Source organism: Triturus cristatus, chromosome 3_2 (genome assembly GCF_964204655.1).
Source record: "Triturus cristatus chromosome 3_2, aTriCri1.1, whole genome shotgun sequence".
Classification (NCBI taxonomy): Eukaryota; Metazoa; Chordata; class Amphibia; order Caudata; family Salamandridae; genus Triturus; species Triturus cristatus.
Genome location: NC_140584.1, coordinates 99,748,980 through 99,767,584, shown reverse-complemented (window position 1 = coordinate 99,767,584; position 18,605 = coordinate 99,748,980). Strand labels below are relative to the sequence as shown.

At 44.5% G+C, this 18,605-nt stretch overlaps 1 protein-coding gene across 6 annotated transcripts in view; it reads right to left on the bottom strand.

The window, feature by feature from the left end:
* Positions 1 to 18,605, bottom strand: part of HSPBAP1 (HSPB1 associated protein 1) — an 859,774-nt gene that overhangs the window by 18,567 nt on the left and 822,602 nt on the right. For all 6 annotated transcript variants that reach the window (XM_085647322.1, XM_085647321.1, XM_085647326.1 and 3 more), the window contains one exon: positions 14,374 to 14,484. In XM_085647322.1, coding sequence (XP_085503448.1) covers positions 14,374 to 14,484 — 111 coding nt within the window. The remainder of the gene's footprint in view (positions 1 to 14,373; positions 14,485 to 18,605) is intronic.

Genomic DNA, 18,605 nt, shown 5'->3' with positions numbered 1-18,605 from the left:
AAAAGTAAATTATGAATCAATGTGAGTCATAAAATAATGCAATGTTGTGCCAATATTTGTAAAAACTGAAAGCCTGTTTCCTTTGTTTGGGCATTTCACAATGGTGACACTTATTTCAAGTAACTAAATTATATTTCCAATGTTAAAAATATTATATGGATGCAGTACTGAAGTAACTTATCAATGTATCACTCACTATGTAAATACGTATGCTGTAGGAGAAAGTAAGAAATATTTTTTTGCTGGCATGTAAGAGCGGGAGGGGAGTTGCTGGCAATTCCCACGACAGCCTGAGGTAAGAGCGAGGGGGGATGCTGGTGATACCCGTGGGGGACCGCACCCTCCACCCCCCCTCCGTGCTACACCACTGTTGACAAATGACTTCTACAGCTTTAGTTAATACATAGGACTTGATACATTTCTAATTCATTTTAGTACAGAGCAAAAACATTTTCGCATTTGACTCATGAATATCTAAAGTTATTTCAAGTTTGTTTTATCATTGTGAAATTGTTTTACAAAATATGATGGCTTTCACTTTAGTCACAAATTGGTACAACATCACAGTAAATATTACATACAGTGATTTATATATAATTTTACATCAGAGTCAAATGCAATTCACAATATACAACAGATCACACCTTGATGGATTTCTACATTTACCTAATGATTCACGAGTTGGACCTGATTTTAAGTTTTCCAGATGACATACTCCAACATATTTGTGATGCAACATTCTATCTGCAAAAGTCCCTTCAAGTATCCCATTTTTCTCCATCATTGATTTATCATCTGAACATAACAAGGACACTGAAAAATGGTTTGGGGTATGTGTTACTCCGTCACCAATGTGTACGCATTCCTGTCTGTTTTTCCAAAAACTGTATGACTATCACAATTATTTTCCAAATTAAAGACTGGCTTACATGCTAATCTGGGAAGGAGTAAAACACCATGCAAATCTGTCACTTTTACCATGAATTATATATAATATTTTTGTATCAAAACTTATTTGGGATATGTTTTAAATAAAAAATGTAGACATTTTATCTGATGTTACTAGTCATTTTGGCTAACATGTTCACTCATGCTTGTGTATAAAACCAGCCTATAATTTTGACATTTGGAAAGTCAACTGTATCATAAGTGCATTTTGTGCTATGTCACCTGTAATACCAAAGGGGATGATGGACAGAGTGTTGAACATTGCAAGCACTCACCCCCAGTCAACTGATCTGGGTTTAAACCATCATCATTCTTTAGCTCACTCCGCCACCCCAGTTCAGACATGGCCCAATGCAAATCAGTCTGACCCTGTGCCTCATGGGAACAGTCCAGCCCGAACTGCCAAGCCATGTCTTCCCTAGACCGGATACAAGCATCCTGGGACCGGTTTCGGGTTCATAACCCTCATCAGCCAGGCTATCTTGAATCCAGTGGCAAACTGAGCAAGGGACTCACGTCTGGGCATACCCTGCCAACTTAGGGGAAACAAAGCAAAACTAAAGGGGATGATGGACGGAGTGTTTACTATTGCAAGCACTCATCCCCAGTCAACTGATCTGGGTTTAATCCATCATCATTCTTTAGCTCACTCCGCCACCCCAGTTCAGACATGGCCCTATGCAAATCAGTCTGATCCTGTGCCTCGTGGCAACAGTCCAGCCCGAACTGCACCTGTAATAGTGCTAACACTACATCATTCACAATAGTGAAGGAGCATCACACCTCACACAATTAAGCCTAGTGGCCTGTTCGGTACAACTACCCCTTATAACATCAAACAGCCTGATGTATATATCTTGTTTAAGCAGGCATGTGTCTGCTCAAACCTGTCCTTTGGTAGATAAAAGAAATTAGGTGGCATCCTTTTCCACAAATACATACACAACACATCATCAAACATATTTTGCAAAACGTACTCCTTCAAGAACTTCCCTTGTGCACTGGACATGCGTCAACCACGAGCCACGAGCGGTACCGGATCTGAGAACAATTTTTGGCAGCCTACGGAGCAACCCTACACACATGCCTATTCCCTGCTGACGAGAGGTAATGACCTCGAAACACGTGTCCAGGGATGGCCAACGCGACTTTGATTCTTGCTCAATACCCTGGCAGAGGCGCACTCGCTGATGCTGACTTCATGGACCACAATGCCTTGGGGTAACACGCTGGTAGGACGAGCAGTGTGCGACCAATTGGATTCATGCGTCAACCTTAATGTTAATGGCAAAATTCTTTGCTACAAGAAAAAATGTTAAACTCAAACTAGAACATACCCCCTTGATGCTGCTGTTGGGCTCTCAACTACCCATCAAGCTCCGATAGGCCACAGCAAGTATGCGGGACATGCGGTGGGTCAGGGTGCAGCGCAAGCACTTTCCACTTTGGGAGGACTACCCGAGCTGGACTTCTCATGAATTCCTGGTCCAGCGTCGTAGGTCCTCCCATCTCTTTCGATAATGAATTCTGCTTTGCTTGTAGTCACCCAGGGTCCGCTCTTTCTTGGCGATGGCTTTCCAAATGGTCTTTTTCTGATGGGTACAAGAGATGAAAGAAAAAACGTGTTTTGTGACTTTCTTTTGTCTGTATCGATGTAACACAATTTTACTACATCAATCACAACCATTTGTTAAAGGTTACTACATAATATATACATATATATTTTTATTCTGCCAAAATAAAGCAATAGATAATACTTTTGTTGTAACCTGTTGACTTACCTTATCACTTGTCTTGTCCTAAAATCACTTATCCAGGCCAGTGACATGATCTAGGCCAAGAGGCTCCAACATTTTCTGTAATTAGAACTACCTCTGATCAGTAAAAATCACTGTGAAATACTGAAGGCTAAACAACTTGTGCATTGTAACCATTAGCCTTGATGCCTAATGTTCATAGAGCCAGGTACTATGGTTTGAACTAAATACTATGATTAAGGAAACTATGAAAGTGCTGCCATGTGTGTCAGTGAGAGTGAGGTCTTTGGGAATGTATGAACATGTGTGCGTAGGAAGGGTAAATATTTGCATGGGCGACTGAGAGCCTGTGTTACGTGCTTGAAACACAGGACATACCATTCGCCATATGTGGCATTGCTACATGAATGACACAAACATACAATTGTATGTTCTGTTTAATTTGGAGAAATTAAAAGTACAGATAAACATTCTGCCAAACACTTCATATCATGGAACATTTTTCTGCAATTTTAATTTCTCTCATGTAAAAAAGGGGCAGTTTTTTCCTACATACTTATGGCACAGTGTGTACTGCCCACTGGGAGTAAGGGGTCTGCTGTTTGAAAAGGAAGAAAACTTAAATGAAGTGTTAACTCTATACTTAAGTTAACTCTTCATTTTATTTTCCATCAATTTAAAAGCCTTCAGAAGCATTATTTTGTTCACAACTCCAATCCTGAGTTGACAAGGAATTTTTTCTAAGAGTCAAATACCTCAGTGCTTCAGTTGCTCACCTCTGTGACTCAGCCCCAGCCTGGTCTACAAATCTGAAAGATGACTGCTCATTGTCGGGCCCTGATGTCTGCAGCCTGATGATCAGGATGTCAAATGAACACAGCCTTCCCTTTGAAATTAAAATATGGCCTTGTGCTCATTTGAAAATGAACTCAAGGCTATGAGATGCTATGAAGGTGTCTGGAAGCTACTGGTAGCTCCCAAACGACTGGTTGGAGATAACTGATCTAGGCTGCGTGATTTGTGGGATAATACACATAGCAAACATCATTTTAATTTGAAATGTCAAAAATTATATCTATGCAGAGCTGTGAAGAAAATATGTACTTTCTAATTTTAAATGATGTGAAATGTTTACATTTCACATGAAATTTATACATATACATAGACATATCTCAAAATACACACCAAATTAAACTGTAGGGCTCAGAAACACACACCACATACAAATGTTGTCTTCTCAAATCAAAGTGCTTAACAATTCACACCATCATTGTTGTATGTAATGTAAAAAATAAATGACACTCCAATTCAACCACTAAACTTCACTCAGGAACTCAAAGGGACACTGTACACTGTGTTTAAAAATAAAACATACAGATTTACAAAAACATTTTAAACATGTACCTGTTGTTCTGGTGACCCATAGAGCTGGCTGTAGAGGGACAGGACCTTCGTTGCCGGCAACTCCAGATCCTCTGGCGAGAAGGCTGGGGCCCTATCACCTGTTCGTCCTGGCATAGTGGTGCCCAGAGGTCAGAAACAGCAGAAAAGGTTAAGGAGGTCTTGTTGGCTGCAATATTAGGAGGTAAGTGAGCTTTTTGCGAAACGCTGTGTACATGTACACAATGTAAACGATAGTCAACGAAGACAGCAACAACAATTGACTTTCGTATGTTGCCTTCACACACATTAGTCTATGGCTGTGTCTGTCATGGAGTTTCACACCCACTACCTAGTCAACTTCTGCAGCATCTGTCTAATTCCAAATGTCTTGATGGTGAAGTAAGGCGCTCACCATTTTAGATGGTCAAATAGTGTGCTTGTGAATGTTTAGTGCATCACCAACACTCAACATGGTGGCTAGTTTGTTTCCATACACAAAATGCCAAGGTCACTCAGTAATTTAAAAAAATACTTTTATATGTAGTGCGTTACTGTGGTTAAATGTGATACTTGCGCGGCACTGTTTATATTTCTGTTGACCGTATTTTGGATGGAGAAAAAAAAAGAGGTGTAAATAATACATTAGAAATGTATTATGTACACAATCTTTTTCTTTAAACAATAGACAGGTGAAAAATGTTGATTGTTAATAAAAAAAAAAAATCAATTTTACATGTTATGTTAAATAATATTAGGAAACCACATATAGTTTTAGCAAACCATGACATTTGCGTTATTTTTAAAAATATGTTTGGAAATGTTTTGAATGTTGACAATTCCCCAATGCAGACATACGAACCCAGGAATAGAGAGGGGACGACAGCCTCAAGTGTTCCGACCATTTCCAGACCTTGACACCATGGAAGAACAGGATATTATAAAAATATTCAGATTGAATAGACAAACTATGCTGGATTTATGTCATCAGCCGGAGCCAGATCTTCTGCCTCACAATAGAAATCCTACATCTATTCCACCAATTGTCAAACTCATGCTAGTACTTCATTTTGTGGCCATAGCATCATTCTAATACACTGTGGCAGTATCTGGTGGAATGTCACATCGTCAGCTTCATCCAGTTTCCACGACATGAGGATTTCGCAAATGTGAACGGAGATTTCTATGCTTTGGGTCACCTACCACATCTGGTTAGAGCAATTGATGGCACACATATTGGCTTAGTGCCATCACACGCCAGGGATAAAGTCTACCGGAATCGGAAAAAACTTCCATTCAATCAATGTGCAAGTTATCTGCTTACCTGATTTGGACATCACAAATGTGTGCGTTTTCTCGGACCAAACCATGATTCCTTTGTACTACAGAACAGCAGCAAACCACAGCAAATGTCACAACTTGGATGTGAGAGAGCATTTGTTGGTAAGTAAAATCTGTCATAATATTGTTTGGTTAATTTATAGTGTAAAGATCTAAAATTGTGTTACATTTTTTGGCTCATTTTATTTTTTTTACATAGGAGACTCCATTTATCCTAACCGACCATGGCTGTGAGCACCGCTGAGGAATCTAACTATGCCAGGGGAAGTCCACTTTTATAAGGCCCGTGGAAGAACTTGTAGGCCAGAGGAGCCGGCTTTTGGGTTCCTAAAGGTCAGATTTGAATATATGGACAAGACTGGTGGAGCCCTACTCTACTCACCCGATAAGGTGTGCAAAATCACAAAGGCATGCTGCATGTTACACAACATAGCCCTGTGATGGAACATCCCATGCATTGCAGATGAAGAAGACCACGAAGAGCAAAAATATAAGAGGATGTTGAAATGACAAATTAAGTTGATAGTGGTGAAGAAGGAATTGACGTACGTCAAGATGTTATTGACAACTTCTTCACATGAATATATATATGTATTTAATTTTTATGACATGAAATGTTTAAAAAACTTGTAAAGTAATGATGATAAAAGTCTGCTGGACACATTTTATAAAAGCCAAGTTAAATTAAATCCAGGGCAAAGATGTTTGTTGATCAAGGTTTTGACACATTGACTTATGTGTTCATTTACATTGTTTTTATCTGCTTTAGGACCCTTCACCATGTAATCTTCATTTGTACATTTCAAAGTTGTGAGATTTGCAGCAATATGCTGCTGTTGCAAAGTATAAAAGGAACATGGATTGATCCTGTGCTAAACGCACACACATTTTGGGTGTACATATCTTGCACAAAGACAACGTGCACAGTTATTGATTTAAAGTTATTAAGATTGCAGTTGACTTGTTTTCCGTTGAATGGTGCCCCCAAGTCAATATGTGCTACTTAAATTGCTCTAACTATATGTGGTATTCGATTCAAAGCATACTACTCTCCCTTCTCATTAGCTAAATCCTCATTTAGTGTTAAGTGTATGAAGCTGTTGATGTGTCTCATCATCATGGTAGGAAGAACATCTTGTATAACACCACTTAAATTTAATTGAGACATTGCGCCAGATCCTGCAACAGTGTCTTGGAATGAGCCTGTGGCCACAAAAGAAATTGAGAAAAAAATACAAAGGCAGTCTTTAAGTTTGTTAGTTTTGTTTTTATTCAACACAATCAAATAAATTAAAACAAGATGTAAACCACAAAAGATAACAATTATAAAAGTCAATTATGGTGAATGAAACTCTTATTGAAGAGCGAAAAATGTTTGGAATCTAATGTCCAAAATACAACGGGCATCAGAAAGGTAAATGTGTCCAGAAAATAGTCCACAGAGTAAATGGTAGTCACACACGGGAGGAAATTAGGTTCTGTGTCTCTTGGTGGTGGTCTTGCCATCCTCTGCTGGAGGGCTAGATGAATGTGAGCTCCTGCTGGGGTGGTGGATCCACAGTTGCAGAGAAGGAGTTGCGTGCAGGTGTTGCCTCTTATGGCAGGGCCTCCCTTTCTGTGGCTGAGGCAGATGTAGCTGACCCAGATGTTGTTGGACCACAGAAAGGAGAAGATAGTGGTGAAAATGCCCTGCACATATGGGTGTAAATATCATACAGCATTCCAGTCAGGGAGCCCAAAATGGAGTTAAATTTCTTCATATGTACCTATTGCTGCCTCTGCGAATACTTCATCTTCCAGAAATCTGCCAGGACCTGACCCATCATGTCTTAGGACTGATGGAGGGATCCCAAGAATTGGGCGATGGTGGCCTGGGTGACAGTCAACCCAGTGGCCTCACTTTGCTGGCCCACAGATTCCCTCCCACGAACCATACCCCCACTACCCTGTGGCCTTGACTTAGTGTGCCCCATCCCACTGTATCCTGGCTGAACTGGCGGTGGGGTTTGTTGAACTGCAGCCAGGACTGGGGGCACAAGATTGAGGTGATGTTGGTTTGGACACAGGAAGTGGAGGTATCCATAGGCTGAGGGGTGGTAACAGCTGGGGTGGGAGGTGTAGGTGTGGGCTCAATGGAGCTGTCTGCCCAGGCAGACCAGATGGACCAGGCTTTTCCTCATCATCCGGACTTTCATGAGTGGAGTCATCCCTGAAGGCTTGTTCCAGGTGTGGAGTTGAGGTATCATCAGTGGCAGATTGTTGAATATGGACTCTGGGTGTTGGGCCAATCATGAATGTAAAAAAAATAAGAAAGTTGTAAAAGTCTGGAGTACAGATCAAATGAGTCTGTAGCAAAACATGAAGAATAAAAGGAAGAAGTAAATGTATATACTGAATGTACCTTTCAGTGGTGGTATGATACACAAACAGTTTAAATTACACCCAAAACAACTTCAAAATAGCAAGTAAAAGGATGTCCTAAAATTAAAAAAAACCTCTAAGTATATATAAGATATAGCAAAGATTCAACACAGCACAGTAGAGAGGAGAAATTTGACAGAACCATTCCAAGGCCTTGCAGGCAACGATGCTGGCAATTATACAACTCAGTAGGAGGATATAGCACAACTCATTATAGAAACATTGCAGAATACATTTATTTAAAAAATTTGTCATGTCATCAGTGATGTCACTGAGTGATGTCACTGACCATGTCATGAGTGATGTAATATGTGACGTCATCAGCAGTACATTGCGGGGAGGCGAGTTATAGTTAGCTGAACTAACTATAACGGGGGAATTTCTGTGGTTTTGTACGAGTGAAATGTCCAACTAACTATAACTTTCCCTAAAACCTATGGTTTTTTCAGTGAATTTCTAAGGTTTTTTAAATGCTGATTCCTAACTATAACGTGCCTGAAACCTATGGTTTTTTCAGTGAATTTCAAAGGTTTTTCAAATGCTAGTTTCTAACTATGCCTACAGAGGTAGGACATGTAAAGAAAGAAGAAAGAAGAAAGAAGAAAAAACGCACAGAAAGAAGCTAAAGAAATGCAGAAAGAAGCAACAGAAGTCCACAAAGACGAAGAAAAGTGCAGGAAGAAGCAAGACGTGCAGAAAGAACCAAGAGAGGAGCAGAAAGAGGCCTTTTTGCAAAATCATCCTGTGCCACAACTTTTTCAGATGGGTACTGGTGGTAAATGACTCTGACTAACCAGGCCTAGAGCCAGAGCTATGCTAAAAGTCACTTAGATTACAGTGAAAACACCTACATACACTAGGGAACACTATGCGTTGGGGTACCCCTGTGATTAGCATGACCTCCTCTGTAAGGCCCTAGTACATACTAGGGCAGGGGGGTTAAAACTACCTCTTAAAACGCGCTACGGGGCACAGTGGTAAAGGGAGGGGGGGGCCTGAGGTGGCATGTGTGCAATCACGCTCTGTGGCTGTTTGAAGTTGGGAGATTAAGTCCCCTTGAATCCTGACGGTCCCTGGGGTCCAACTAGCCAACCAGGCACCTCCAGTAAGCGCCACAGAGCTGTGTTGCAGAGAGGTGTAAAAAGGGGCATGGCCTGGGCCACCTCTCTGCAACGCAGGCCTGTGGCGCTAACTGGAGGTACCTGGTGGCCTAGTTGCCCCCCAGGGGCCGTCAGGAATGAAGGGGAATTTATTCCCCAACTTAAAACAAGTTTCCACACTTGTCACCTCAGGCCCCGCCCTCTCCCTTCACCACTGTGCAAACGCGCCCCTTGGTGCACTTTGAGTTGGGGGATAAAGTCCCCTTGAATCCTGGGGGTCCCTGGGGTCCAACTAGCCCCCCAGGTACCTCCAGTAAGTGCCACAGAGCTGCGTTGCGGAGAGGTGTAAAAAGGGGTGTGGCCTGGACCACCTCCCTGTGGCGCTTACTGGAGATACCTGGTGGACTAGTTGTCCCCAGGGGCCATCAGGATTGAAGGGGAATTAATTCCCTAACTTAAAATGCGCCACAGGGCGTGTTTGCACACATGTCACCTCTGGCCCCGCCCCCTCCCTTCACCATTGTGAAAACGCGCCCCGTGGTGCGTTTTAAGTTGGGGGATAAAGTGCCGTTGAATCCTGAGGGTCCCTGGGGTCCAACTAGCCCACCAGGTACCTCCATTAAGCGCCACATTGCTGCGTTGCAGAGAGGTGTAAAAAGGGGCGTGGCCTGGACCACTTCTCTGCAACGCAGCCCTGTGGCGCTTACTGGAGGTACCTGGTGGGCTAGTTGGCCCCCAGAGACCCCCAGTATTGAAGGGGAATTAATTCCCCAACTTAAAACGCACCACAGGGCGCGTTTGCAGAGTGTTGCTGGGAGGGGGCGGGTCCTCCGTCTCGATCGTGTGTGTTTCTATTGTTTTGGGGGAAAAGTGGGGCTGTGTGGCCTCCCTTCTTTTTACTTTTTTGGACCCTGGGCCGCGTAGGCCCCCCTCCCGTTGCCAATTACGGCCCCGGGGACCCCATCCACCGGGGCATGGCCAATGATTAATTTTTTTATTATGGAGGGGAGCTGCATGGCCCCCCTCCTGAGGCCTCTATTGGCCCCGGGGACCCCATCCCCCGGGGCCGGCCTTTATTTATGTTATTTTTTCTTTGGGAAGGGGGCCGCGTGGCCCCCCTCCTAGGCCCCTTCTGGCCACGGCTGCCCCATCCCCCAGGGCCGGCCCTATCCATTGGGGACCGTGGGGGGGCCCCAATTCCCTCATGGTCCCGCCGACTCCCCGCCTCCTGCCGCAGCCGGCATTGCTTTTCCACAAGGGGAGCTGTTGACATGCAGCTCTCCTTATGGAAAAGCAATCTGCTTTGCTTCATTGAAGCGAGAGCAGGTTTCCCTGCTCTCGCTTCAATGAAGCAAAGCAGTTTGCAATGACAGGGCGGGAGCCGCGCAGCTCCCGCCCTGTCATTGCAAACAGCCGTGTCCCGGGGGTGGGCACACTGCAGGAGCCGGCCCTGGGGGGTGGCGGTCCCCAGGGCCATGAAGGGCTCCAGGAGGGGGGCCACGCGGCCCCCTCCCAGCAATTGCAAAGCCCCGGGGAGGTGGTAGTGCTCGGGGGTCCGCTACGGACCCCCAAATTTAAATATTAGTGCCCTGGGGAGGTGGCGCTCCCCGGAGCATGTGGGGGGGCTCCAGCCCCCCACACAGGTACATTTTTTTTAAAATGAAACCCGGGGGGGGGGGGGGGGGGTGGCGGTCCCTGGGGCTGCAGGGGGGCAGTGTGCCCCCCGCTATTATAATTAATCAAAGCCCCCGGGGTGGCGGTCCCTGGGGCGGCTTAGAGGCCCCCCAAACTTTAAAAAAACAAGCCACGGGGGTCCCTGGGGCTGCGGGGGGGCCGTGTGCCCCCGCAAATATTTATACAAAGCCCCGGAGGTGGCGGTCCCTGGGGCAGTGTGGGGGGGAATTGGGGCCCCCCCACACATTTTTTAACTGCCCCTGGGACCTGGCCCACCCAGGGGCTTCAATTAAACAAAATGTAAAAAATTGTAAGCGGGGGCTGGGGGAACCACCACTAATCCTCTGGGCCTCCAGGTTATGCTTGTAGGCCAGGCTACGCACTCTCCCCCACAGGCCGTGGTCCTGTGTTAGCAGGTTGTTTGCTACAGCGTTTACTCTGGCAACTATACTGGCCCATATTTGCCTTTACTGAGATATGGTTGCATTTTGGACTTGGGCTCCAAACAATTATGGCTCTACTCTAATAATTTCATCCACCCCAGTCTGACAATTCTCCCTCTGTAAAACAGTGAGTCCTCCTCCATGGCATTACCATGTGAGTCCTCCTCCATGGCATTATCATGTAAGTAAATTAAATGAACTTGTGAACCCAAAAGTAAAAGAAATAAATTGTAAAATTCACAAGAAACAGAGTGATAAAAAATATAAACCCAGAATACTTTGACAAAACTTCTCCAGGAACCTGATGTACTGTGCTGGAATGGCAAAGGATCATTGTCTGAAATGGAGTGTGTTTCATAGGGTAGTATTGCGGTGCAAACAATTAGGCAAAACAGATCAGGTGTGTGATGCTAGCATCCATCCTACAGCCACAGGAATAGACCAATATTAACCACGTCCCACAACGGAATTACTCTGCCGCCAACCCAGTGCTAGAACGCCGCCAGCAGAACTGTGAAATCCTAATATGCTTTGTGAATCCCTGCCACCCTGACGGGAATGGAGTAATGTTGGCTTCCAGAGAAGTCCGCCTCATTGACAGCGGCGAACCGATTACATGACAGGAAACACTGTCGATACGGATGGTGGCTCAGCCAGCACACACACAAAATAGAGCAGCTTGGATTCCGTAAGCTTGACAGAGTACGTGTGAATTCCGCCACGGAAGGACAACGGTAGCCACGCCAAGGTCAAAATCAGGCCCTAAGTCTTTCTCAAAATGACAAAGTCCCAATAAACCTCGGGCTATTTTGAAAATCAAACCTACAATGCCTCCAACTGGTATTTTCCTTTAACCTTTTTTCAATCAATCAGTAGATTTGTAGAGCGCTACATGTCACCCGTGAGGGTATCCAGGTGCTGGCAGGGTCCAGCTGATTAGCCGAATAGCAAGGTCTTCGGGGACTTTTAGAACGCTGGAGGAGAGATAAGGAGGTCTGAAGATGAAAGGATAGCTTGTCCCATGTCTTAGCTGCTAGGTAGGAGAAGGATCAACATCTTCATCTGCTACTTCAGATGCAGGGGGTGAAGGTTAGAGAAAGAGACATGGAGCAGAGGTGTCTGGTGGACTGATGGAAGTTCAGGCGGTGTTCAAGCAGGTGGGTCCACAGTTGTGTAGGACATTGTATGCATGGGTCAGGAACTTGAATGGACATCTTTTCCATACAGGGAGCCAGTGGAGTTCCCTGAGGTAGTGGGTGATGCGGGCTCATCTCGCGAGATCCAAGACAAGTATGGCTGTGGTGTTCTGTATAGTCTGTAGTCAGAAGAGGTGAGCTGCAATCCCTGCAAGAGTAACAATTTGAATGTCTTACAAAGAATGCAAAGGATGAAGAAGGAGGAAGAGATAGAGTTGACCTGAGTCATCATGGTTAATTGTCCAGAGTGATGCCTTGGTTCCTAGCGTGTTTAGTGGGGATAGAAGTAGGTCTGAGTTCTGAGAGCTACCAGGATGTGCCCCATGGAGAGCATTTGATTCCTAAAATCAGTATCTATGTCATGTCCATGTTGAGTTTCAGGCAGCTGTCCTTCATCCAGTTGGCAACGTCTGTCATGCAGTTGTGAAAATTGGTCTTGGTGGTGTCTTTGGATAGGGAGCGGATGAGATGTGTTGAAGAGGGTGGTGGGCTGAACAAGGAAACTTGGGGTACTCCACAGATTATTTCCTTGGGTTCAGTGGTGGGGAAGGCAGACTTTTTGCATTCTTCCAGTGAGGAAAGAAGTTAGCTATCTGAGAGTGGCTTCTTGGATGTCTATGTTATGAAGCCTTGTGATGAATGCATAGTGGGAGGCCGTACCGAAGGCTGCCGAGAGGTCTAGGCGGATCAGAGCCGCAGTCTCTCCTTGATCGAGTAGGGCTTGGATGCCATCGGTAGCCGTGATGAGGGCTGTCTCGGAGCTCTGGTTTCTGTGGAATCTGGGTTGGAGGAGTCTAGTAGGAGGTTCCACTCCAGATGTAAGGAGAGTTGCTGGTGCATCTTTGGGTGAAGGACGGGCACTGACATGCTTAACTTTGGCATGCCAGTTGTGCGCCCGTGGTGCAGTTACGCTGCGGCCTTCAATAAGTAGGTCCTACGGTGGGCAGCGTTTCTGTTAGCAGGAAGAACGGCGAGTGGAAAAACCCAGGCAGCAGCAGTGTCCAGGTGCCTACTGACACTGTCGCGCTTGGGCATACATTAAGTGAAGTCCTGGGGTGGCTGGGGCTTCTGTTTTTGGGAACAATGGGGACCGAGAAATCCCTGGAGGGAAAATCTGGGCAGCAGTGGTGTCACTGGATCAGGCGGGAACATGCAGTTACTGGAGGACACAGGCAAGTGGCAATCTAGGTGTCCAGGTTGCGAATGATGCAATCGCAATGTGGCCTGCAATAAGTAGGTCATGGGCTGGGAGGAGCTTCTGTTGGCAGGTAGAAGGGTGAGCGGGAAAACGCAGACAGCCGTAGTGAAGTGGCAGGCTAGGTGCCTACTTATTTTTTGAAACAAGGTAAGTCTTTCTGCTTCCTCATTCTTAACTCCAACCAGATGGACTGAGGCCAGGAAAATATCGAGGGTTTAGCCCATTCCCAATCTCCGTGGCATCAAGGATTGTGATAGAGCCCCTTACCAATGAAAAGTGGAAGAAAGGGTTTTAATCCCACCCACATAATGGCTTTTGTTGTTACTTGTAAAGTGTATTTTCTTGTGCTGTACAATTTTTACAGGTTCTCTGTGTGGTATGCTAGCTGTTTAAGAAAATTCTAAAATACGTAAATAACAAAGGTACCCACATGATTTCAGTTCTAGTGAGATTAAACTGCCTTGGGATAAAGACTATTTCTGTTTCGAGGCCAATCTGAGGTTACATTTGCATAGTTACACTTTTGGTGGTAGATGAAAGTGTGACTATGCAGTGCTTTTTGTATCCTGCCCATAGTATTGAACTTGTTCTTTAGCTTTGTTTTACATCACTGCAGCCTCTGTAGGATTAGATTATGTAGACAAATTCAGGTCTGCCCCAAGATCTCTGTATCTGCCACATCCTTCTTCATCATGTGTCGCATTTCACAAGCAGTTTATATTGCCAAATATTCATCTGATGTGCTAAAATACTGATGTGGACTTCAATATATATATATATGAGAAACTTGTCATTCACTTGCCCCTGTTAATTCATCAGAAAGACTTAGGGCAAATATAAAACACAAACAGATCACTCTCATATTAACATACTCATGGCATTGATCCCTCACATTACACAGGCAGACAATCTTACTTCAGTGGGATTTAACCAAGCTTCGGTGTTCCCGGGATCATGTGATGATTTGACGGCACACACTAACATCCTCGTTATTGCCTCCTCAACACGAGCTTCATGGTCTTCATCCTATTAACCACCAACACGAAAAAAAGATTCATTGAATACATCTGTTACTATACCATGTCTACTGAACACAATTTCTTCAAATCTGCCCCAAGCCAATAGCATTTACTAATTATACAAATATTGTTTCAACACTATTTAATCATGGATAACTCAGGGATCCGCGGGAAAAAAATGAGGGAGAATAACTGAACCATTCCCGTAAAATGTCAGTTGATCAGTCAAGAACAGTTATGATAATTCAGCAAGCTTAATGTTTGCATGCATTGAACTGCAGGGAACGAGTCGGAATCCTGCAAAGCCGGACTCAACTTTTCTTATTTCTGACATCATTTTATGTTCATATTTTTTAAAAAGTACAATAAACCATGTCTCATGACTCTGATAACGCTCATACTTTAAAGGCATAACCAAAGCTCACAATCAATTTTTGATAAAAATTCTTATCGTAGACTTGGTATTCCTGCTTCCTGGGTGATCCTAGAGTGTGGTCTACACAGACACATACACGTAAATTACACTTCTATTTTCTTTTGAGAATCAGATACTATCCTATTTGTTAATATATATCTACAACCTAAATACAGTGTTAAAAAATGGTATGCTATTAACCCTCCTTAAAGCAGATTTTTGATTAAAAAATTAGCCAATTTGCAAAATGATGAAGCCTCCATAGAACTTAAGTACAACCTATTAGCAACAATCAGTAGCTAAATACCCCCCTCGTTGTCATCTGCCGCCAGCCCCCACCGAACCCTCCCCCCCTGCTCATTGTCTTTTGCCAGCACCCCAACACTGGAAGGCAAGCTAAGAGATCACCCTGGGCGTCAAAAGCTATAGCTACGCTACGGGCAATGATTTAGAGTTAAGTGGAGAGGTTGCGCTGTTGCCCCATTTAGAGTCAGTCAGAACTGTGTATGTCATGTCAGTGTATGTCATGTCAGTATGTCAGTGACTGAGACTACTTCAATTCAATTCTTCTTTATTAGATCTTAGGAAAAAAATCATAAAAGCACTAGATAAAAATACAATAAAATGTACACACAAATTCACTATCACAGCCTTGTAATCTCATGTTCAATAAATAAAAAATAAAATCACTGCACATCATAAACCAAAAAAACACAACTTAAATGCCCTTTTATCTTCGATCCCTTGATATTCTACATCAGATGGCCATCTTAAGAAAGAAGCATGAATTAAAATAGATAGCAGGGCGGTTTAACAATTGCCGAAAAGCTAACTTAATCAATAAAGGTTTAAGACATGATTTAATGAACTTACGATAAAAAACACAAAAAAATATAAAAGGGCTGCAAAGACTGTTCTAACTTACCATCAGAGGGTCAAGGGGGGAGTACCTTACCCCACATACCGTCTGTTTCGTAAAAACATGCTAGGCGCCAGACCATCCCGGACCAAAATCTGAATAAAAGGGACCTTTCCCATCGGGTTAGCTCTAATGTTAAATGCAAGACGGTATCGCCTGTTGCGAACATAGTATAGTAGTGGTGGATAGTATGCTTACTAGCAGCCTCCTGGATCCTCAAAGTGGTAGCATGCTCTAAAAATCTCTGCTTTACAGTTTTTTTAATCAGTTTAAGTAATCAAATCAGTGGTGCTAAACAATTCAGAAAGGCCAATATCGTCCAAAGTTTCGCAGATGTAACTCAACCAAGGTATAACGGAGCCCCTGTAAAATTTCAGGCAATCTTTCAAAACTGCCCTGCTAAAACTAGCCTTCTTATTACTCCACACGCTGACTTATAACAAAGAGGGAGCCAATTTAATGTGATCTATTATATACTGTAGATTCAATTCAGTCTGCAGAATAAACTTAGCACTTGAGGGAGGGAGATTCAGCAGTTTCCTACAGATTCTTTTCTCTTCCACCTGAACGGGGCAGCATTGTGGACACCACAAACCCTGGCTCCATAGGTGGCTGTAGGAATACATTGTATTTGATACATTTTAAGGAAAGGAGAGAAAGTAGACCTACCATCTCTCTTGGCTAGATTAACAAGCATTGAAAATGCAATAGGTCTCGTCCTCGTTTAAGTTAATGCAATTCTGTTTGTAATTAGGTGGCTTTTTAGCTTTGCTTTTATTAGTATTTTTCAAACTTTCATGTACATAACATGCATATGTATGCATGCATTTATATTTGTATTTAAATAGATATGCAGATGTATATATATATGTTTATATATGTATGTATGTCAATATAAAAAAACAACAGTTGATGGACAGAATGCAGAGCAATGTCATACATTCACCCCAGTACAGAGATCTGGGCCTAAATCCATTGTTTTTTTGCTCACCATGCTGTTCCAGTTTGAACCCAGCCATATGCAAATCAGTCTTGACCCTGTGCCTCATGGATACAGTCCAGCCCGAACTGCCAAGCCAGGTCCTCCCTGGAATGGAAACAAGCATCCTAGGACCGGTTTCTAGGTTTCACCCCTCTTCAGCCAGGATAGCTTGATTCCAGTGGCATGGAGAGCATGGGACCCACGTCTGGGCATACCCTTCCCACTCGGGGTGACAAATGCAAAAACAACAGTTGATGGACAGAATGCAGTGGATCCCGTGCTCACTACGCCACTGGAGTCAAGCTATCCTGGCTGAAGAGGGGTGAAACCCCGAAACCGGTCCTAGGATGCTTGATTCCGGTCCAGGGAAGACATGGCTTGGCAGTTCGGGCTGGACTATTCCCATGAGGCACACGGTCCAGACTGATTTGCATATGGCCATGTCTGAACTGGGGTGGCGTGGTGAGCAAAATAATGATGGATTAAACCCAGATCTGTGACTGGGAGTGAATGTTTTGCCAATGTGCAACATTCCGTCCATCATCTTGTGTGTTTTTCTGTATGTAAATATATACACACACATATATATAAATGCATATATATTATCTACTGGCGGTCGCCAGTAGATAGTTATAGTTAGGACCTATTTTCCATAGGAAATCCGCAACATTCTATTTGCAATAACTTTGGCGACGGTTGACGAATCTTCGCGAAATTTTCAAAACTCGTGGGGCGCTCCGGTCCGCTTCTATCTTGAAAGTTTCGGGGTGATTCGACAAGCGGGGGCTGAGAAAAAAGGGGGATCCCAAAACGTGTTTTCCCTATGCAATCTTCCATAGGAAACTTTAGCCAGGGCTACAGCCCGAACTGCTGAACGGAATTACACCACATTTGGCAAAGAGGTAGTTCTTGGTTCAGAAAGAACCCTTTTTAGGTCTCGTCTGGCTATCGCATAAGCGATTGCTCAGCGAGACTTATGTAGGGGGCTTCAGAAAATGCTCCCAAAGGCTTCCCAGGCGGATCAGGTGGCGGTTACGCGCACAACCACGCGCATTCCATTTGCCACCAGCTACTTCCTGCGCGTGCGCCGCCTCACGCATTCAGAGAGATTTAGTAAGGGGCACAAGACCTTAGGAATGCGGTTTATAGCCAGTGCATGTGACGCATTCAAGCGCGAAGCTGGCATCGGACTTGAAAGCATCAGACTGCTTTCATCAGCGCGCGCTCAGCCTCACTTCCTGCATCCCCTCTTACAACAATTAACTTTCGTTATAACTCACACCCCATATGCCCTTCCTTTGATGTCCGCTTTTCTTGTTGTTTACAAACCACGCCACACACTGCTGCACGCCACACACTGCTGCACGCCGCACACTGCTGCACGCCGCACACTGCTGCACGCCGCACACTGCTGCATTACACACTGCTGCACGCCGCACACTGCTGCATGCCGCACACTGCTGCACGCCGCACACTGCTACACGAAACACTGCTGCACGCCTCACACTGCTGCACACCACACACTGCTGCACGCCTCACACTGCTGCACGCCTCACACTGCTGCATGCCTCACACTGCTGCACGCCTCACACTGCTGCACGCCACACACTGCTGCATGCCACACACTGCAGCATGCCGCTGCACGCCACACACTGCTGCACGCCACACACTGCTGCACACCACACACTGCTGCAAGCCTCATACTGCTGCACGCCTCACACTGCTGCACGCCTCACACTGCTGCACGCCTCACACTGCTGCACGAAACACTGCTGCACGCCACACACTGCTGCACGCCACACATTGCTGCAC